Raw genomic sequence first — 16,794 nt, 5'->3', positions numbered from 1 at the left:
TTTAGAAGGTTACATTGGTTTTTTTTCCTCTCGCCTAAGAAATATCCTCTATTCGTCACTAGCACGGCCTTTACCCAGTGCAACCAAATGACGGCAATGTCTATTCACACTCATGATTTAACACTGCGCACACTCCATCGGCCTGAGTATTGGTTAATTGAAGGCTATTGTTATTTCTGCTTCGGTGCTTCAAGTTTAAATGACGACTCACACATGAAGTGGCTAATAAGACAAGTTGTCATTTTCCGTTATGAGCTAAATGATCACACTTATATGAGCAGTTTGATTAAGTGCACTACCGAATAGACGGTTCACTCATTGATGCAATCACTCACAAACAAGTGAATCAAATATTCAAGAAAAAGTTTAGGAAGTGTTTAAAAAAAAGAGCAGTCGATCATGTTTTAATGTGATTCCTGCTTCTTGCCATTTTGTCATAACTACATTAAACTTTTTTTGGGGTGGGGGGTGTTCCTCAAAGAATACATTGTGTTGCTCCTCATATACTCCTGTTATGTGTGTCATATACAATTATAGTATGTGCATAACATTATAGGCATAACTGCATATCCATTGTATTTTTTCCTTAAAAAAAACAAACAAAAACAACAACACATTGTTTATATATGAATGATGCATTGAATTGGATGCTTTGCAATGTTTGTACAACCACTTCAAGGAAACAGAATATATTTGATAATATGTTTCAGTATGAGGAGTCATTTGTTTTCTATATCAGTGTCCTTATTAATTCACCCTGTAAGATACATTTTGTCAAGAAATGGCTCTCTTGTGTGGAGCTGATGATAATTATTGTTGATTGTGTCTGAGTGTAATTGACCCTAAATAGTGCAATACTTGGTCACAACCAGCAGAGGCGCTGTTGGTTCACTTTCAATTACCGTATTTTCTGGTGTATAGGTATGCCTTATATGTGAAGTAATATTGAGCTACAACAGGTCTAGGAGTGCGTAACCGCATCCTCTACTGTAGCGCCTTATAACGTGGTGTGCCTGATATTTGGAAACGTTTTATATATTTATATACAATACTGGGAAAACTTTTTTTCATTCATTGAAGGTGTCCTTTATAGTCCGGTGCACTTTGCGTGTGGCTGCCGCTGCTCACCCACAGAAGAAAAAAATATCCTGTGACTGTAAAGTGTCCTTGAGAGTTTTGAAAGGCGCTTATAAATGAAATGTATTATTATTATTATATATGGAAAATGTTTGAAAATACTCCATTCATTGGGATGCTCCTTATACTCCAGTGCTCCTTATACCTTGGAAAATACGGTACCTTGTTGTCTAGCAGTTAACTGGAGGTCATTCTAAATAGAGAGACTGGCAATGGAAAATCCTCGATCCCACCTGAGCTAAATGGCTAAAATGAAGTGATCTTTTTTTACAGATCTCAAAACAAACAATAGAATCTTAAAAAAAGTCAGAAATTTACAGGGGAGTCAGTAAAGGGACGCCAGTGTAGATGTTATGTGCTCCCTCTTACAAGTCAAGAGGCGTGCAGCAGAATTTTGGACCAACTGGAGGCACTTGATGAAGGATTGGCTGACTCCAAAATCAACTTCAATACTCTTCAGTCATTTAAATGAGACGTGACAAAGACATGAATTGCTATTAGGAAAGGATGCCGCCAAAGATGAAAGAAGATGGATTTAATAATAGCAGCAATTTAAAGTATTTTCACTGCTGAAAAGGTTGTTTTAATCCTCTCCTCTTTCATCTAGAACTGCTTCATGTCATAAAGAGGGGACAGCAATTGCTGAAGAATGAATGACTCTCTGTGTCTTTGTGTTGTCATATGGTTTGTTATTTAGTTTTTTGTTTTACTTTTTTTTTTACTTAAAGATGGCACTGTGTGAGCGGCTGCCTTTCCAGCAGCTCCTGAACTCTGTTTTTCTTTCTTTCCTTTCATTTTCCTTTCATAACTTTGCTGCTGTGAAATGTAAATTTCTCCACTACGAGACGAGTAAAGGTACATCCAATCCAATCCAATTATTTTGGAAAATTAGGGTCATGGTTGACCAAATAAATGGCACAGAACTTTTCAATTATTTACATATGCAATTTAATTTGTGGAATTTTTATTCGATGCCCCAAAAAGTAGTTTTTGAACCACAATGTTATCTATAGTTTGTGCACCTGCATGCATCTTGTGAATTTTTTCAAAAATAGATGGATGGATAGAGAGATATATAGAGAGATAGATAGATATAATGTCCTCCTAGTAGATTTATAGATTATATATCATGATCAATAAACATTGTACTGTAAACTTTAAGTGCCCCCCCCCCAGGTTTCTTTCCCCTCTCTCTCTCTCTCTCTCTCTCTGTCTCACTCTTCTCCTCCTCCTCCTCCCTCGCATCCCCTCTCGCGCACCTTTCTTTCTCGGTCGCTCCACACACTCCACACGCTCTCAGGAGAAGATGAAGAATGTTCTCCACGATGGACTTACGGCCGAGTTGAGATGATCACCTTGATGTCTTTCTCCTCGGATGCTGTTTAACGTCGTGTCTCCTCCTGTGGCATCATGGCAACCATCGGAGAATTTGACCCACTCAACACGAGAGTCCCCGCAACTAAAATAGAAGTTACCGTCTCATGCCGGTAAGGTCAAACTCGTTCGCATCCATGTGCACATGTTGTTAACCTTAACGCTTGCTCTGTAACAGGGAGATTTTTAAATATCCACTAAAGTTTACTCTATCTATCTATCTATCTATCTATCTATCTATCTATCTATCTATCTATCTATCTATCTATCTATCTATCTATCTATCTATCTATCTATCTATCTATCTATCTATCTATCTATCTATCTATCTATCTATCTATCTATCTATCTATCTATCCATCCACCCACCCACCCTTCCATCCATCCATCCATCCATCTATCTATCTATCTATCTATCTATCTATCTATCTATCTATCTATCTATCTATCTATCTATCTATCTATCTATCTATCTATCTATCTATCTATCTATCTATCTATCTATCTATCTATCTATCTATCTATCTATCTATCTATCTATCTATCTATCTATCTATCTATCTATATGGATAGTATCTATCGTTGATTGCTTTAATATCATCAGTGTCCTATGGTCCTCATTGAAAGCCCATACTGACAAGCCCATAGCAGACCCCTGAGTGTGTATAATTATATTTATTCCCCGACACCTCCCAAATCAGTGACCTTTTGATTTCCCTGCTCTCAGGGAAATGGTTGATCTGAGCAAGCAGGTGCCTGCATGGGTGCTATTAAAAACATTTTCTAGCTAAAGTATATATTACTCCTGTATGTAAGTGTGGCCATGCCTCTGAAGATGAGCATTGATATTCACAGTCACTCCTGATGCACTGATGGATTCTTTCCACACATTTGTGGATGTTAAGGTGCATTTTGGCACAAAAATGGAAGCACACTGCCAGAAAATGTCTTATCATGGGTACATAATAAAAAATTAAAAAAACAAGCACAATGGATTTTCAATGAAACTCCAATTATGTGTCATTGTGGCTCATCTGATTTAGTTATGGGTGCCCTGATTCACTGAATAAATTGAGCTGTAAAATCTACCTTTGTTGTGTCCGTCAGCCACGCTGTATACTAAATGCCTCTTCCGCCCACTCCTGAATAATAAATAATTAATGTCTGGTTTTCCTGTGTAGTCCCTCCTCTGATCAGCTCAGCATGAGATGCCGACACATCTCGGTGGACACGGTCTTTGAATTTTGGTTCAGTCAAACCCTCTGCTAAAAAAAAAAAAACCCACAAACATTTGCCACAGTAAACAGACTTTCAATATGTGGTGGAATATTTCATGCTGAGCAAAACCCATTCCAGTAAATTAATTGACCTAAGATTTGACAAATATAAATAAATAAATAAATTCTCCGAGGGAAAAGTAAAAAGAGAAATGATTTGGTGCAGGGTGAAACCTTCCCAGCCATCAATTTTGTTTACATTACTTGTCGTTATTTGGGTCACCGGTGAGCTGCTGGACATCGACCTCAGACTGGTTACTAGCCAAATGCTGTAATGCTGTTTAGTACATATTATATAACCGTAATTTAAATCAATCTGACATGAACAAAAAAGTGTTTGGGTGTAAAATCTGGCACATCTTCATTTTCGTGCTGATGTAAGCCGTATTTTGCCGTTTGGTAGAATACCCTTTGTGGCATATTGGGTCACTTTTCTTTGACATATTGTGACATATTGGACAATTTAGTAGCTAAAAGTAATCTAAAACTTACTCCTGCCTAAACCACATCTCACCACTAGTGCCTATAGTTGAATTTGATTATGACACAGGCACTTCTATTTCATTCCTAAATAGGTTAATGACAGGCATCAACTTCCTGCTCCCCAACCACTTCATACAGCTGCTCTGTATGGAGATCAATGTCTTTCCTGGCCACCCCCGATCTGAGTTATCCTCCCCCCAGTGGAATGTGCCTGGCCACATTTCATTGGGGAGGCTCCCAGAAGGCATTTGATCATTTATCCCGAGCCATCTCATCTGGATCTTCTCAATGGGTAGGTGGAGAGGTTCTACTATTAGCCCCGTCCCGGATGACCGAGCTATTGACTTTATCTGTAAGGGAGAGCCCGGAAACACTCTGGTGGAAACTCATGATGGCCGCTTTTATCTGAGATGTTGCTCTTTCCAACACAACCTCCCAAATCTCGTGAACTATAGGTGAGACGAGGAGTGTAGATCGCTGATGAGTAGATCGGTGTATTTTTCCAATAGTCCACCAATGATACTTTGTGAAATGGCAATTTTGGAGTTCCAAAAAGTTTAGCATGCTGACAATGTGCCGTTCTGATGATATTGCAGCACATAGCCAACTTTGACCGGACTGCCCTCAAAATAAATTGGCTTCTCTCTTTGAAATAAAATGGCATTTGACTAACACTGAGTATTCTCATCTAGAAGCGAGAAGATGTCTAATTTATTTCATACAGAACAATTGTCAGACATAAAAAAATAATGTCATCATGGAAAAAAATGTCACCACTTTTTCCCCCCTACAGGAATCTTCTGGATGTGGACACATTCTCCAAGTCTGATCCTGGTATGTATGACTCTTTTCACAACTGGCAATAATAAGACAGGAACATTCCTCACATCCAAGGCGAAACGACAGTGAACATTCCTAAACTAGTAAATAAGCCAAAAGGGTCAGCGCTAATGGCAGTTCAACACATTGCCAATGCAGGGGACAGCAAAATCTTGCAGCAGAATTATACAGTCAGTTTGGAAGGAAGGTCAAGACAGCGACAGCATGGAGCCAAACGAAAGTGAAAAAAAAACACAAGGGCATATGAATGTCATTCTTGGATAATATTGCAAAGTGAAAAAAACCTAGGTGTGATGTAAGTGCATGTTCCCTGGATACCCCGATCAAAAATTCAGCTTCTCTTTCGCTAATTACGACACAAGAGAGCATGAGAATTTTTTGGTAATTCGGCTGCAGTATGGATGCAGTAATCCCATCACAATAAAGAGTAACTGTTAATGTGATTACGGAATTAATATTAATTAATAAGAATTAAATAATGCACCTTTTGAGCAGTTTTATTTACAAGAGACAGAGATACGTTTCAGATCATGCTTAGCATGCAAACTGATGGCTCAATGTAATGTGTCAATGTGATCTGCAGTTGACACATTATACCACGCCGAAGGTCTCACTTGTGTATCTGTTTTCTGCACAGAAATATCAAAAATTGGAAGATACCGCTAATTATTGATTCTGCATCATCGCAACATGACTCAATCAGGCCATTCATTGTGAGAAAGTAGCACACATGAAGCCTGAAATAGAGCATTAAATATTCAAACGTAAAAAAAAAAAACTTTGAGACGAGATGTGCATCAATTCTGGATTGCAATTCCATGTCTTTTCTAAAAGCACATTAATATCAAGTTCGCTCACTGAAACTTAAATCAGTGTCGACATCTGCTGTGTACACATGTGAAAGTTTAAATATTCAGTGCACCAAAGGTCATCTTGTGAAGACCTGTGGGCAATCATTCTGCCTGACCTCATTAGCCCAAGATCCGATTTGCAATGGTGAGCAGATAGATATGTTTAAAACATTATTACGTCGTTCTCGAGGTATAACGTTGAGCGAAGTTGGTCCAAGTAAAGCATATAACATAGCACGTGAGTGCTGATGGCAAAACATTAAAGCCACGTCAGAGGGTGCCTGATGGTCCAACCGGCATTGAAGTTGACTAAAGTGGGTTAGCCGTGGTTGCCATGGCAACTATGGAATTTACCATACTCTTTATCAAAAGAAGAGGTGGCATCCAAGGTTGCATAATTTAAAGTGTGTGTAGTGGGACATATTGTGCACTATTGTTTTCATCAAAGAATTCCACAATTCATAGAAGCCGAGTGGACAATTTTATTTTGTATGGCGATGTTGGAAGGGCTGAGCGGGAGGAGGTTGGGGCAGCGTACTACAGGTTAAAATGTATACGTCTTCCTCACAGTTTCTGGGTGCGATACTCCGACTATTCCACTCTAAAAAAAATACCAAAGAGCTATTCAAAGAAAATAAAATGTGAGTGTGTCAATGCTGCATGTGGTCGTTTTAATGTTGTATTTATTTTTTAAACAAATTTAGATGACAACACGTGAAGGCTTTGCCTCTGTAGCTAAAACACTGGCAGAACGATGCTCAACAACAATGTTAGATTCCCTGTCAGGACAGACCATTTTTGAAGGCAATTTACCGGGCTATGAGATCAAATCTGGTCGGTTAACCGTGCTTGGGAGAATGTTGAAGATTTGATTTTCATTCATGGATGACTCAATGCCTGCGCCCCTGGAAGATAGATAGCCACCAAGAAAGAACAGCCAGGAGTCCTGACTTCACTTGACCTTTTTGGGTGAGGGATGGTGGAGGGGGCGGGTGGGGTTGCTTAACCCTTTTGGGGACAGCGTTTACTTCAGTGGACAGTTTATCATGTTGTCAGGTTCCAGGGGTGCGTGGAAGTGAGCAAGTTTACTGAAACAAAAGGAAAAAAATGCAAAAACATGATTCAGACTTGATCTTTGTTTTACTTTGTGGTGCTTTCAACTATGTTTGTGACTGCTTTATTTCCTGTATATGATAGTTGTCCATGTTCAGTGCTTTGTTACAGCTTCAGCTGTTGTTAAAGCGCTATATAAATCAATATACATTGTATTGTATAACAAACAAAAAAATACAAATAAAACTGGGATAGCAAATATGAGACGTTTTCGATCCCATTGATGTGATAACTGAGCAGCTCAAGATGCTCAAAGTGCATTCAGGTGCGAAAAGCTGTCCACTCATTCCTTTTCTTGTGCAAAAAGAAACATTGTGGAAAAATATATGAGTATGAACCCCATTTGATTTTTAACCCTTTCAGGCACCAAGAATGCTAAGCAATAACACAATAAGCTGTCCACTCGAGTCACTTTGTCCCTGATTGGGTTAAAAATATGCACTCGTTGACTCCCCCTGGTTTCACCTCCACTAAAATCACTTCATTCCTTTTGAAAAAGAGAGCTTTTCTCAGCAGGAGATCGTACGCAATCAAAGCTCTGGCTTGTATGAAAAATTGCTTTTAAATCACGAAACGTTCCCTTGTTCCATGGAAATGCAATAACAGTGGGGCCCCATCGTGGGAGGCTGTATTGAATAATCCTGGCTGCAGCCTGTCAGATTTACACCAACGATGAAAGGCTACAAGTGCAGAGAAACTGTGTCAAAAGTCCTATCCAATAAAGCATCAGAAAATGTACTGTATCATAACTCAACGTTATATCTACCTTCAAACTGAGCTTTTTTCTTTACGTCAACATTATCAAGCTAGCTTTTTCCTGTCAGGAAGAAAAACAAATCTAGTTCGAGATGACAGAATGCATCATGTTATTTCCATGTGAGTTTTTCCATCAGCAGATCCTTCCACATCATTCCAGTCAACCACTCTATTTACATTGATCGGCACCCGCTGTGATCGGGCTCATCTGGAGGTTATTTGGCAGGAATTATGCATAAGAGTAAATGCCATGGCACTAATAAAACCGCAATTTAGGTGACAGGATGGCCGTAATTAACAGAGCGGGCTCCATACAGGGGAGAAGAAATTGACGTGATGTAAATGGTTTAATTAAATCAGGCACAAGTAATCCCGGTAGACCGCTGATTGTGTAAAATGCTAAATATAGGGTTAGAGTTTTCTGGTCATTCATATCATTCAGAACTAATCAGCGTCAATTAGTAAATGGACCAGTGAGATGCTCAATCTGAAAGTAGCGCTTCATCACCTTTGATGACTTTGAAATCCAGAGTTTTTTCAGCACTTGAACAATTTTTTTAATGTAACGTATTTTTCAGTGTATAAGGCACACCGGAGCATAAGTCGCACCTCCAATGAATGGTGTATTTCAAACTTTTTCCATATATAAGGCGGACGGGACTATAAGGCTTACCTTCAAGAATGAAAAACTGTTTTACAAATATAATATATAAATCTATCGTACATGTTTTCCAAATATATACACATCACATTATAAGGCGCGACAGTACAGGTTCGGGTTATGCACTACTTCTTCTAAAGGGGGCGTGGATGGATTCGTTGGCTACTGACAGTAGTTGCCAGACCTGTTGTGGCTCAATATTACTTCACATATAAGGCGCACCTGCGAATAAGGCGCAGGCTAATCGTTTCAAGAAAATTAAGGCTTTTGTGCGCCTTATACACCAGAAAATACTGTATGCAACAAAGGTGCACACTATACATGACACTTGCCATATTTCCTGCACTTAAAGGCCCACAGAAAAGCCTTCCAGTTTTTTAAAAAAGCTCACAGCAACTTAAAATTGTGTGTATGCTCATTACTTGTTGTGGCTTCAATAAACAGAAAAACAAGTGAAGAAATCACAAGGTAAATTTAATCGCCCCCCCCCCCCCATGATATACAGTATATTGTATGTTCGCACCACAGCCTTTTTGAAAATTGATATAGTAAAAAAAAGTTAGAGGGGTTTGGAATAATTAAATGTAGTGAGATGCTAATTTGGAATCTTACGTAATTTCCTTCAGTGTGCAAACCTGCTTCTCAATTTTTTAATAATATTTCTAAGAAGATGTGCTTTAAAAAAAATGAAAGCAGTATTATTTTTTTAGACGTACCCAACAGCGTTGATTATCTTCAAATGATGAGCTTGCCTTTTACGCAGGTGCACCTTATATGTGAAGTAATATTGAGCCACAACAGGTCTCGCAACTACTGTCAGCAGTCAACGACTCTATTTCCCCCTGTAGAAAAAGTGGTACATAACCCCAGCCTCTACTGTTGCGCCTTATAATGTGGTGTGCCTTATACAGTAAAGTCTCGTTATATCGATATTCAAGGGAGTCCGAAAAAATATCGATATAACCGGGACTATCGATATATCCGACCCTGTTTGCATGTAATTTTCTCCGTGCGTGCATAGAAATAGTATCGATATAACCGGGACTATCGATATGTCCGATATCGATATAACGAGACTTTACTGTATTTGGAAAACCTTTTCTCATTTATATGTTACCGTATTTTCCTGTGTATAAGGCGTATACCCAGTGAATGTTGTATTTTCAAACCTTTTCCATATATAAGGCGCACCTATTAGGTGCACCTTCAATGAATGAAAAAAAGTTTTCCAAATATAATATATAAATATTACTTCACATATAAGGTTAATTCTTTCAAGAAAACAAAGGCTTTTCGGTGTTCCTTATACACCGGAAAATACGGTATATTTGGAAAACTTTTTTCATTCATTCAAGGTGCGTCGTTTAGCCTTACTTATGGAAAAACTGTGAAAATATACCATTCATTGGGAGTGCGCCTTATACACCGGAAAATACAGTAATTCTACATTGCTTGCCATGGACCTGAAAAAGACATTTGAAAACTATTTTCTTCAGGCAGCATTATTCTGCCAATCATCTCAAGTACCTTGGCATCATTTCATTGCATTTCCAAGACCTCTGACCTTGCGTTTGTATAATTGACCATCTGCCTCCATACCAGTCCAAGATGCGGATGGCAATACGAAAACTCTTCATAAATGTCCCGTGAACGTAAAACACGGGATTCCCAAGATATTTCAGCCATTACGGCGAATGATGTGACACTTACTAAGCGGAGGGAAGAGCTAACAACATACTCGACTATACCTCAGTATACCTGGCACACACGCACGCGCACACACTCACACACGCAAAGGGGATAGAACATCAGAGCGAGGATTCAAAGCCTTCCGCACTTTGATGATACTCCATATGAGATAACACTTTATGATACCTGCAATCCGGGCAGAGCAAGCAACTCTCATTTCGATGCTGGATTGAATCACAATTTCGTCTCTCCCGAGCCAGTCAGTTGCGAGCATTGAGAGGCAGATGGACTAGCGTGAATACATGCTACAATTTCACAAAGCCGACTTGTCAAGCTTCTAGCTACTATTGTAGCGGGCACGGAATAGTGTGGGCCAGATGGTTTCATGAAAGTGAAAGTGAAGAGCAGCAGTTTTATTGGAAATGGAAAAAAAGAATTTAGAACTCATAACTTGCCCCGTCGCCGTGAACATGAGGCACTCTCTGCTCACGTCGCTAGCAATATTACTCACCTACGCTTTTTCGGCAAGGTTAAGTTAGGTCGATAGTTCGGTACTGTGGGAGTTGCGACAGAAGCATTTGAGATATTACCGTACTGGTGTTACAAGTCAAGGCCCGGGGGCCAAATCTGGCCCGCCACATCATTGTATTCGTCCAATGAAAACAAATCAAGCATGTATAATGCCATGATGCTTGCTAAAGTCCGAATCTCGTCTTTATCAATTCTTTCAGTTTTTAACATTTATTGGTTGCTGCCATGTCGCAAGACCAAAACGCCCACCAATTAATGGGAACTGTGCAGAATTGCATACAAATATTCGACAGGACTGAGTTGAGTCCAGATTTTCCCAGACCCAATGAGTGACACAACATGTTCATGATTGAGTACAATTCCATCATCACATTTCACAGTTTTCTTTTCGGAACAAGAACATGATTACATCTGCGTACGCTGATAAAAGGACACTTGCTATCCATTTTTTAAAGTCATTTTGAGCAACCGGTAAGGTGGCAAAGAAAATCTGTGAGATACCTCTCCCTGATCTAATTTGTTGCTGCCTTCGACTTTGTCCTTGGGGATGCTGTACCATTGTTGTCCGGATGCTTGCTCTTCGTGTAAATTAAATTAGAGTTTGTTCTTCTTCGCCACCAAATTACTTGATGCCTGCATTCGTTTGCCCACACATGGAGGAGTAACGGTGTGATCAATTTTTGTTCCTCCATCTGCAGTCAGGATCAAGGAAACTTGCCAGTTAGAGTGATGGTTTTATTTTTTTTTTTGCTTTCGACAGTAAGACATACATCACTAAATGAAAGCCCAGGATGCTGGCGTAAGCAATCCCCTCTTTGATTTCAGGGCTGATAGGTTTTTATAAATTCACCTGTCTTGTTGTCCAACCTACCCAAGACATTTTATTTTTCTTGCCTATTCCTGTTGTTGTGTCCTTTGAATCTATCATCCATCTGTAGTCATATCCGAATGGGCGTTGTCGTTAGTTTCCTTTGAAACATAGATCGCAAGCAAAATTGCTTTGTTGTGCTCGCTTTGCAGAAACTGACCTAGAAACGTGTCTGGGTGCAAAATATGGGTCAAAACTAAAAGTTGGATTATAGTCAAGTTAGAAATGTAATCATGGGCCAAAATGTGTTAGCTTCGGTTTTGTGGGAGTCAGTCGATGGCTCATATGCTGAAAATACTTTAATTTTAAACATTTCTGGGCTGTAGTTGCTTCAGTCAACATGTATGTGACTACTAATTCCTCTTTCATTTGTTTTGTTCTGTTTTATTTATAGACAGCACCCACAGTGCGCAGTCCTGCCATTATGTGGTAGACATTTTAACTGTATACGGCTATGTAAGCTACTTATAATGTTTTTGAATTACAAATAGTGATTGAGAAGGCAATTTCCAAGCCATTCCTATGGTAATTTATTCAAATTCAAAGGCATTTTGCTTTGTTTTCAGTCGGATCTTTGCAGACAGATCAACACTGCAAATTGGTATGTGTCCAACATAGGTTAAAAAAAAAAAAAATCAGTCATTAAATGAAAATAAAATAAGCGAATCCGGTAAATCAGACATATATCTTAGTCATAGATTTTTTTCTTTTAGATGTGTGGCAATTTTTGTTTATTTTGAAAGAAGCTCTTGCCCACATGAAATGCTCTAACATAAATATCAAACACTCTGCACGTCATGCATTATTAAATCTCTGACTATACGTTCAGATCAATTATGCAGACGGGCTGTATTTAAAAGGCTTATGCCAACTGGGAACGACTCGAGGCTACTTTGTTCTTTGCTGCCTTTTGTCGAGAAGAAATGACAATCATTCGTCATTCAAAACAAAGTTAGCATGTTAGGAGTAGTCAAATTTATCAATGTGAAGAAATATGTTAATATTTATTTTGTCTGTGTTCCATAACAGGTTTAGTTTCACTTTCACTATTCATTTAGGAATATTTACCGGTCGACACAGTTGGCCCACAGCTGTTTTACGTAATGAAGCTGAAATATATGCTAATTATATGCTCCATTAGAAAATAGCGGTTGGTCACTATTTCCACTAGAGTCATTAAAAGATGTATCTTCTGCTGCTACTGCAAAAAAAGAATATGTCATCTGCTTATTTATTTATCTTCACTCGACTGCTTCAAGACACAGCTGAGTCTTTGTAGTACATTGCTATGTTTTAGTCTCCGTTGTATATGTTGAATAAATAAAACATGTGAATAACATGAATAAGATGAACCAGTGCAAGTTGTATCCAAATCCATTTCGGCTCATGTTTGCAAAGACATATGAAGCAAATTTCTATTCATGAAGGCTCTTTGCAATTTATGCTGCCAGTCAGTGTTTTCAAGAAGATGCCCGTATTTGTATTTTTTTTATTTATTTTATTTGTTTTTAATGAGACTCGTGGTTAGTAGAAAGTCACCCGAGTTGACTCATATGACATATTCGGTCATATTCGGTCTCTTCTTGTAGAGGTTTTAACATATTCCAGGCATGCTTGACCTCAACTACTCTGTCGCTTGTCCTTGAAAAGTCGCACTAGCCTTTGTTTTTCCCATGTGAAGTCTTTCCTCTGACTCGCAGGAGCTCGATCGGGGAAATTGTGACTTCAAAGCAAATCAAATGTCTGTTATTTTCTTCAGAGACAATGCGATGTGAGATATTCTTTTGAAACCTGATGAAATACTGGCACACTCGATTAAAGAGCGCTCAACATGACTGCAAGTAAGCTTTTTATCCGTTGATCAGTGAAAACCAGATACATTTTTAGATGTTTAATCATGATTAGACCACCTGTGACTGTATCGTTTGAACATTAACTTTGTATTTTTTTTAGACATGCAATTGTTTGTTTTTTTCGGAATCGAGCACCCAGACACAAGTGATTTGCAATCATTGGCCGAAATTTGTGGGAATACTTTAACTCATTCACTGCCAAACGATGTGCAAAAATGTGTCCACTCCAGTGCCAGGGTTTATGTCATTTTCACTCAAATTGCAGCACCCACAGAACATTGATTTTTAGGACTATATAAACATTCAATGCAGCGTAAGAAATGTCAGTCTCTCTCCATTCACCAGAAAAGTTATTTTCTAAGTTTTATAAATCTGGAGTTATATGAGCTTAAAATGGGGGCAGCTGTATAAAAGGCAAATGCTGCCCCCTTGTGGGAGGGAAAACCATTGCCAGAGGACTGACCAGCGCTTCATCGACGCACCCCACCGCAAGAAAAACCAAAACCTGAACAAATTCGGGAATGGCGCTCCGCGTCATGCATTTTAATGCCAGAATAAATTTGGGAATGGCAGTGAGTTAATACTTAGTATGTTAGAGAAATCTAACTCATAGTTTGGCAAAATAAATATTTAAATGAAATAAAAAATGGAAATGTGTTAGAGTGTACTGTATTCATTTACTATTTAGGACTGAGTGTTCTGTTCTTTGCTTTAGCTCTTATTTCTGAATCTCATCAAATGGGTTTCACACACGATGTCCCACAAAGGTCAGATCTTGTGCCCCCTTGAGTCAAATTCTGTCAAACTGTCTCCCCACCCAAGGTATATACCGCAGGAATGACATCATTTCGAAGGAACCTATTAGCTACGAGATACAAGGGTGAAATATGATCTCAAACCATAATAAGAATGTTTCGCATATTTGTTTTGGCAAGAACAATAAGAATGTTTAAGTAACGGTACACACTACAGATACGCAAGGTTCTAAAGTGGCAACATTGGATGTTTAAGGATGTGTATATAAAATCGTTCTATCAATGACTGTATCCATGTATTATCTGAACCAGTCATCCTCATGAGTGTGCTCGGCATATTGGCGCAGATGCAAGCCATCTTCCAGCAGTGGACGAAGTCCACCCCGAAAAGGGTGCTGGGCTGTTGCAAAATAATAACTGGATGAACCAAAACTGACAGACGTGGGCAATTTTGAAAATGTTGCTGGCGCATCATTTATCATTCAGCAACAGCCTGGGCACCCATCCATCATCAACTGTCCATCATTATTTCAAGCCAAATAAAAACTGTGATTATCACGGGGTTAGTCTGTCACACCATTTGAGCTGCCCACTCAGTCTTTGCTTCGGTCAGTAAATTGCATCCATCATCGACAAACAATGCTTTATAATTCCATTGGTTAACCACTGTCCATACTTTTCTGACGTTATTTTAGACACTGCTTATGCCCGAATAAAGGCATGGCTTTCAAAATAAGAGGCAAAATAAATGAAGAAAAGAACCAAAACTTGTGTGATAGGCAGAACAAACTGTTCCGTAACAATTGACGGAATGCCCAAGGAGGCCTTTTTCTGGAACAAAAACAAAGAAATAATAATACATAAATACAAAATAAAATAAAATAAAATAAAATAAAATAAAATAACAATTACTATTGGATTGTTTTGGATATGCCGTAAATGCAGTTAAAAACCAGAAACAAAATGCAAAACTTTGGCGTGCTGTTTTATTCAGATCTGACGGCGGTCACATTAAATTCATAATTCAACAGCCTAGTGCTAATTGAAGGACATATTCAGAATGAAGCTCACCCATGCTTTTTATTGTCCAGTTCTTCTAACTGGACTCAACAAACAATGCTTTACAATTCCATTGGTTAACCACTGTCCATACTTTATTCTTATTGTACAGATAAGACGTAGTTTATCGATAATATCTCAACGTGATTAAATATGGCTGGGATACATTTTAATTTCTGTAATTACTTTAATGCAGGCATGTTCAGCTCCAGGACTAGAGATTTAGGTTTTGGATATTTTTGGAGATATGTGAAATGATCCATTTGAAATACATTTCAGACATTAAATGTGAATTTGACTTGTGTCTGGACCCGGAAATTATATACTGATAATGTAATTCCCCGTTCCCACCATAAGATAAATCAAAACTCCAAGCTGCCAGCACCAGTCAGGCGGTGCTCTGTCACACGGACATCATCAGTGGAGTGCGGAAGCAGTTAATTGAATCAAAATGTTTGAGACAATGTGTCACCTTCAAGACAGCACCGCTAAAGTTGTCTAAGTCACATACTATTTGAGAGGAACCGGTCAAGGTGGCTACAGCCAGAGTGCCTACATTTCCTTAAATTGCAAAAGTGATACACTCAACCTAATGAGAGAATCTGTGTAGCCCAAAATGTAAGCAGAAGCACACCTTTTCTGATTGAAGTGGCTGAATACGGAACTTGCTCAGATTTATGGGCTTAATCCATGCTGGAGACATGATGCAAAGTGTCCTCCTAGTTGTTTGTCGCTTTTAAAATGACGTTTGGCATTTGTGCATGAATCCAACTTGAGTCTTTTTCGAAGTCACCCTGGGCCTTGTCCTGTAGTCTATCGTCAAGAGTTGTATTTAGAACTGGACCTTTGAGTGTTGGCAATGAATAGCCTTGTGATTTGGCTGCTCCGAGCCTAACCAGATGGGCACTTTGCTCTCTCAGTCACTTTCCATAAAAGAGGTAATCAGTCAGGTTCTTTGGCTGACACTCCATTGGATTAGTGTGATGTGGCCGCCGAGCTTTGGTGCCGTTATTCTGCAACCTTGGGGAGGTACCAAGGTCCCTTGACTTTGATTTGCGACAAAATGCTTCTGGGGGCTTGGACATCATGACTTGACATGTTGGAGAAGAGACAGGATCTCTCGAGTATGTTCGATGCGTCTCATGCCTTCCTCTTGTCCACAATCATTCCTTTATGCTACTCAGAGGAACAAAGCCCAATGAAAACATTGCGGCGGATAATGGAACAAAAGAAGGATTTTCTGCCAAAGATGCATGACTCCAGAGCCTCCTTTCCTTCTGCTCCTTCTCCATGATCTCCCCTGATTTAATTGCTCATTAGGAGAGAGAAATATGGTTTTAATCGCATGCTGGTCCAAAACTGTCTCAAGTTCGTTCCAGCGAATGAATTTCATCGAGACACGGAGTGGCTGATTGTTCCTAGCAAAATAGAAAAAAAGTTCGATTTGACCGATTATTAAAAGATCCAATTAGAGACTCGAGCGAGTGCTGTTTTGTATGCTCGGGCAAGCATATTTGCGTTTCATTTTATCATGACAAAGTGATGAA

The 16,794-nt window shown here is 39.0% G+C and overlaps 1 protein-coding gene and 1 long non-coding RNA gene across 2 annotated transcripts in view; both read left to right on the top strand.

Moving 5' to 3' along the window:
* Positions 1 to 2,205, top strand: part of LOC148903906 (uncharacterized) — an 8,500-nt gene extending 6,295 nt beyond the window's left edge. Inside the window, exon 3 of the long non-coding RNA XR_016116695.1 lies at positions 1,745 to 2,205. This is a non-coding gene — a long non-coding RNA (uncharacterized LOC148903906). The remainder of the gene's footprint in view (positions 1 to 1,744) is intronic.
* A 194-nt stretch (positions 2,206 to 2,399) lies between these two features.
* The window catches only part of cpne9 (copine family member 9), a 53,874-nt gene continuing 39,479 nt past the window's right edge, over positions 2,400 to 16,794 (top strand). The window contains exons 1-2 of the mRNA XM_089010888.1: positions 2,400 to 2,624; positions 5,065 to 5,105. Coding sequence (XP_088867014.1) covers positions 2,548 to 2,624; positions 5,065 to 5,105 — 118 coding nt within the window. The 5' untranslated portion in view covers positions 2,400 to 2,547. The remainder of the gene's footprint in view (positions 2,625 to 5,064; positions 5,106 to 16,794) is intronic.

The sequence above is a fragment of the Hippocampus bargibanti genome, linkage group LG01, assembly GCF_051943395.1.
Source record: "Hippocampus bargibanti isolate YZ-2025 linkage group LG01, ASM5194339v1, whole genome shotgun sequence".
Taxonomy (NCBI): domain Eukaryota; kingdom Metazoa; phylum Chordata; class Actinopteri; order Syngnathiformes; family Syngnathidae; genus Hippocampus; species Hippocampus bargibanti.
This window is presented reverse-complemented; position numbering and strand designations above follow the sequence as displayed.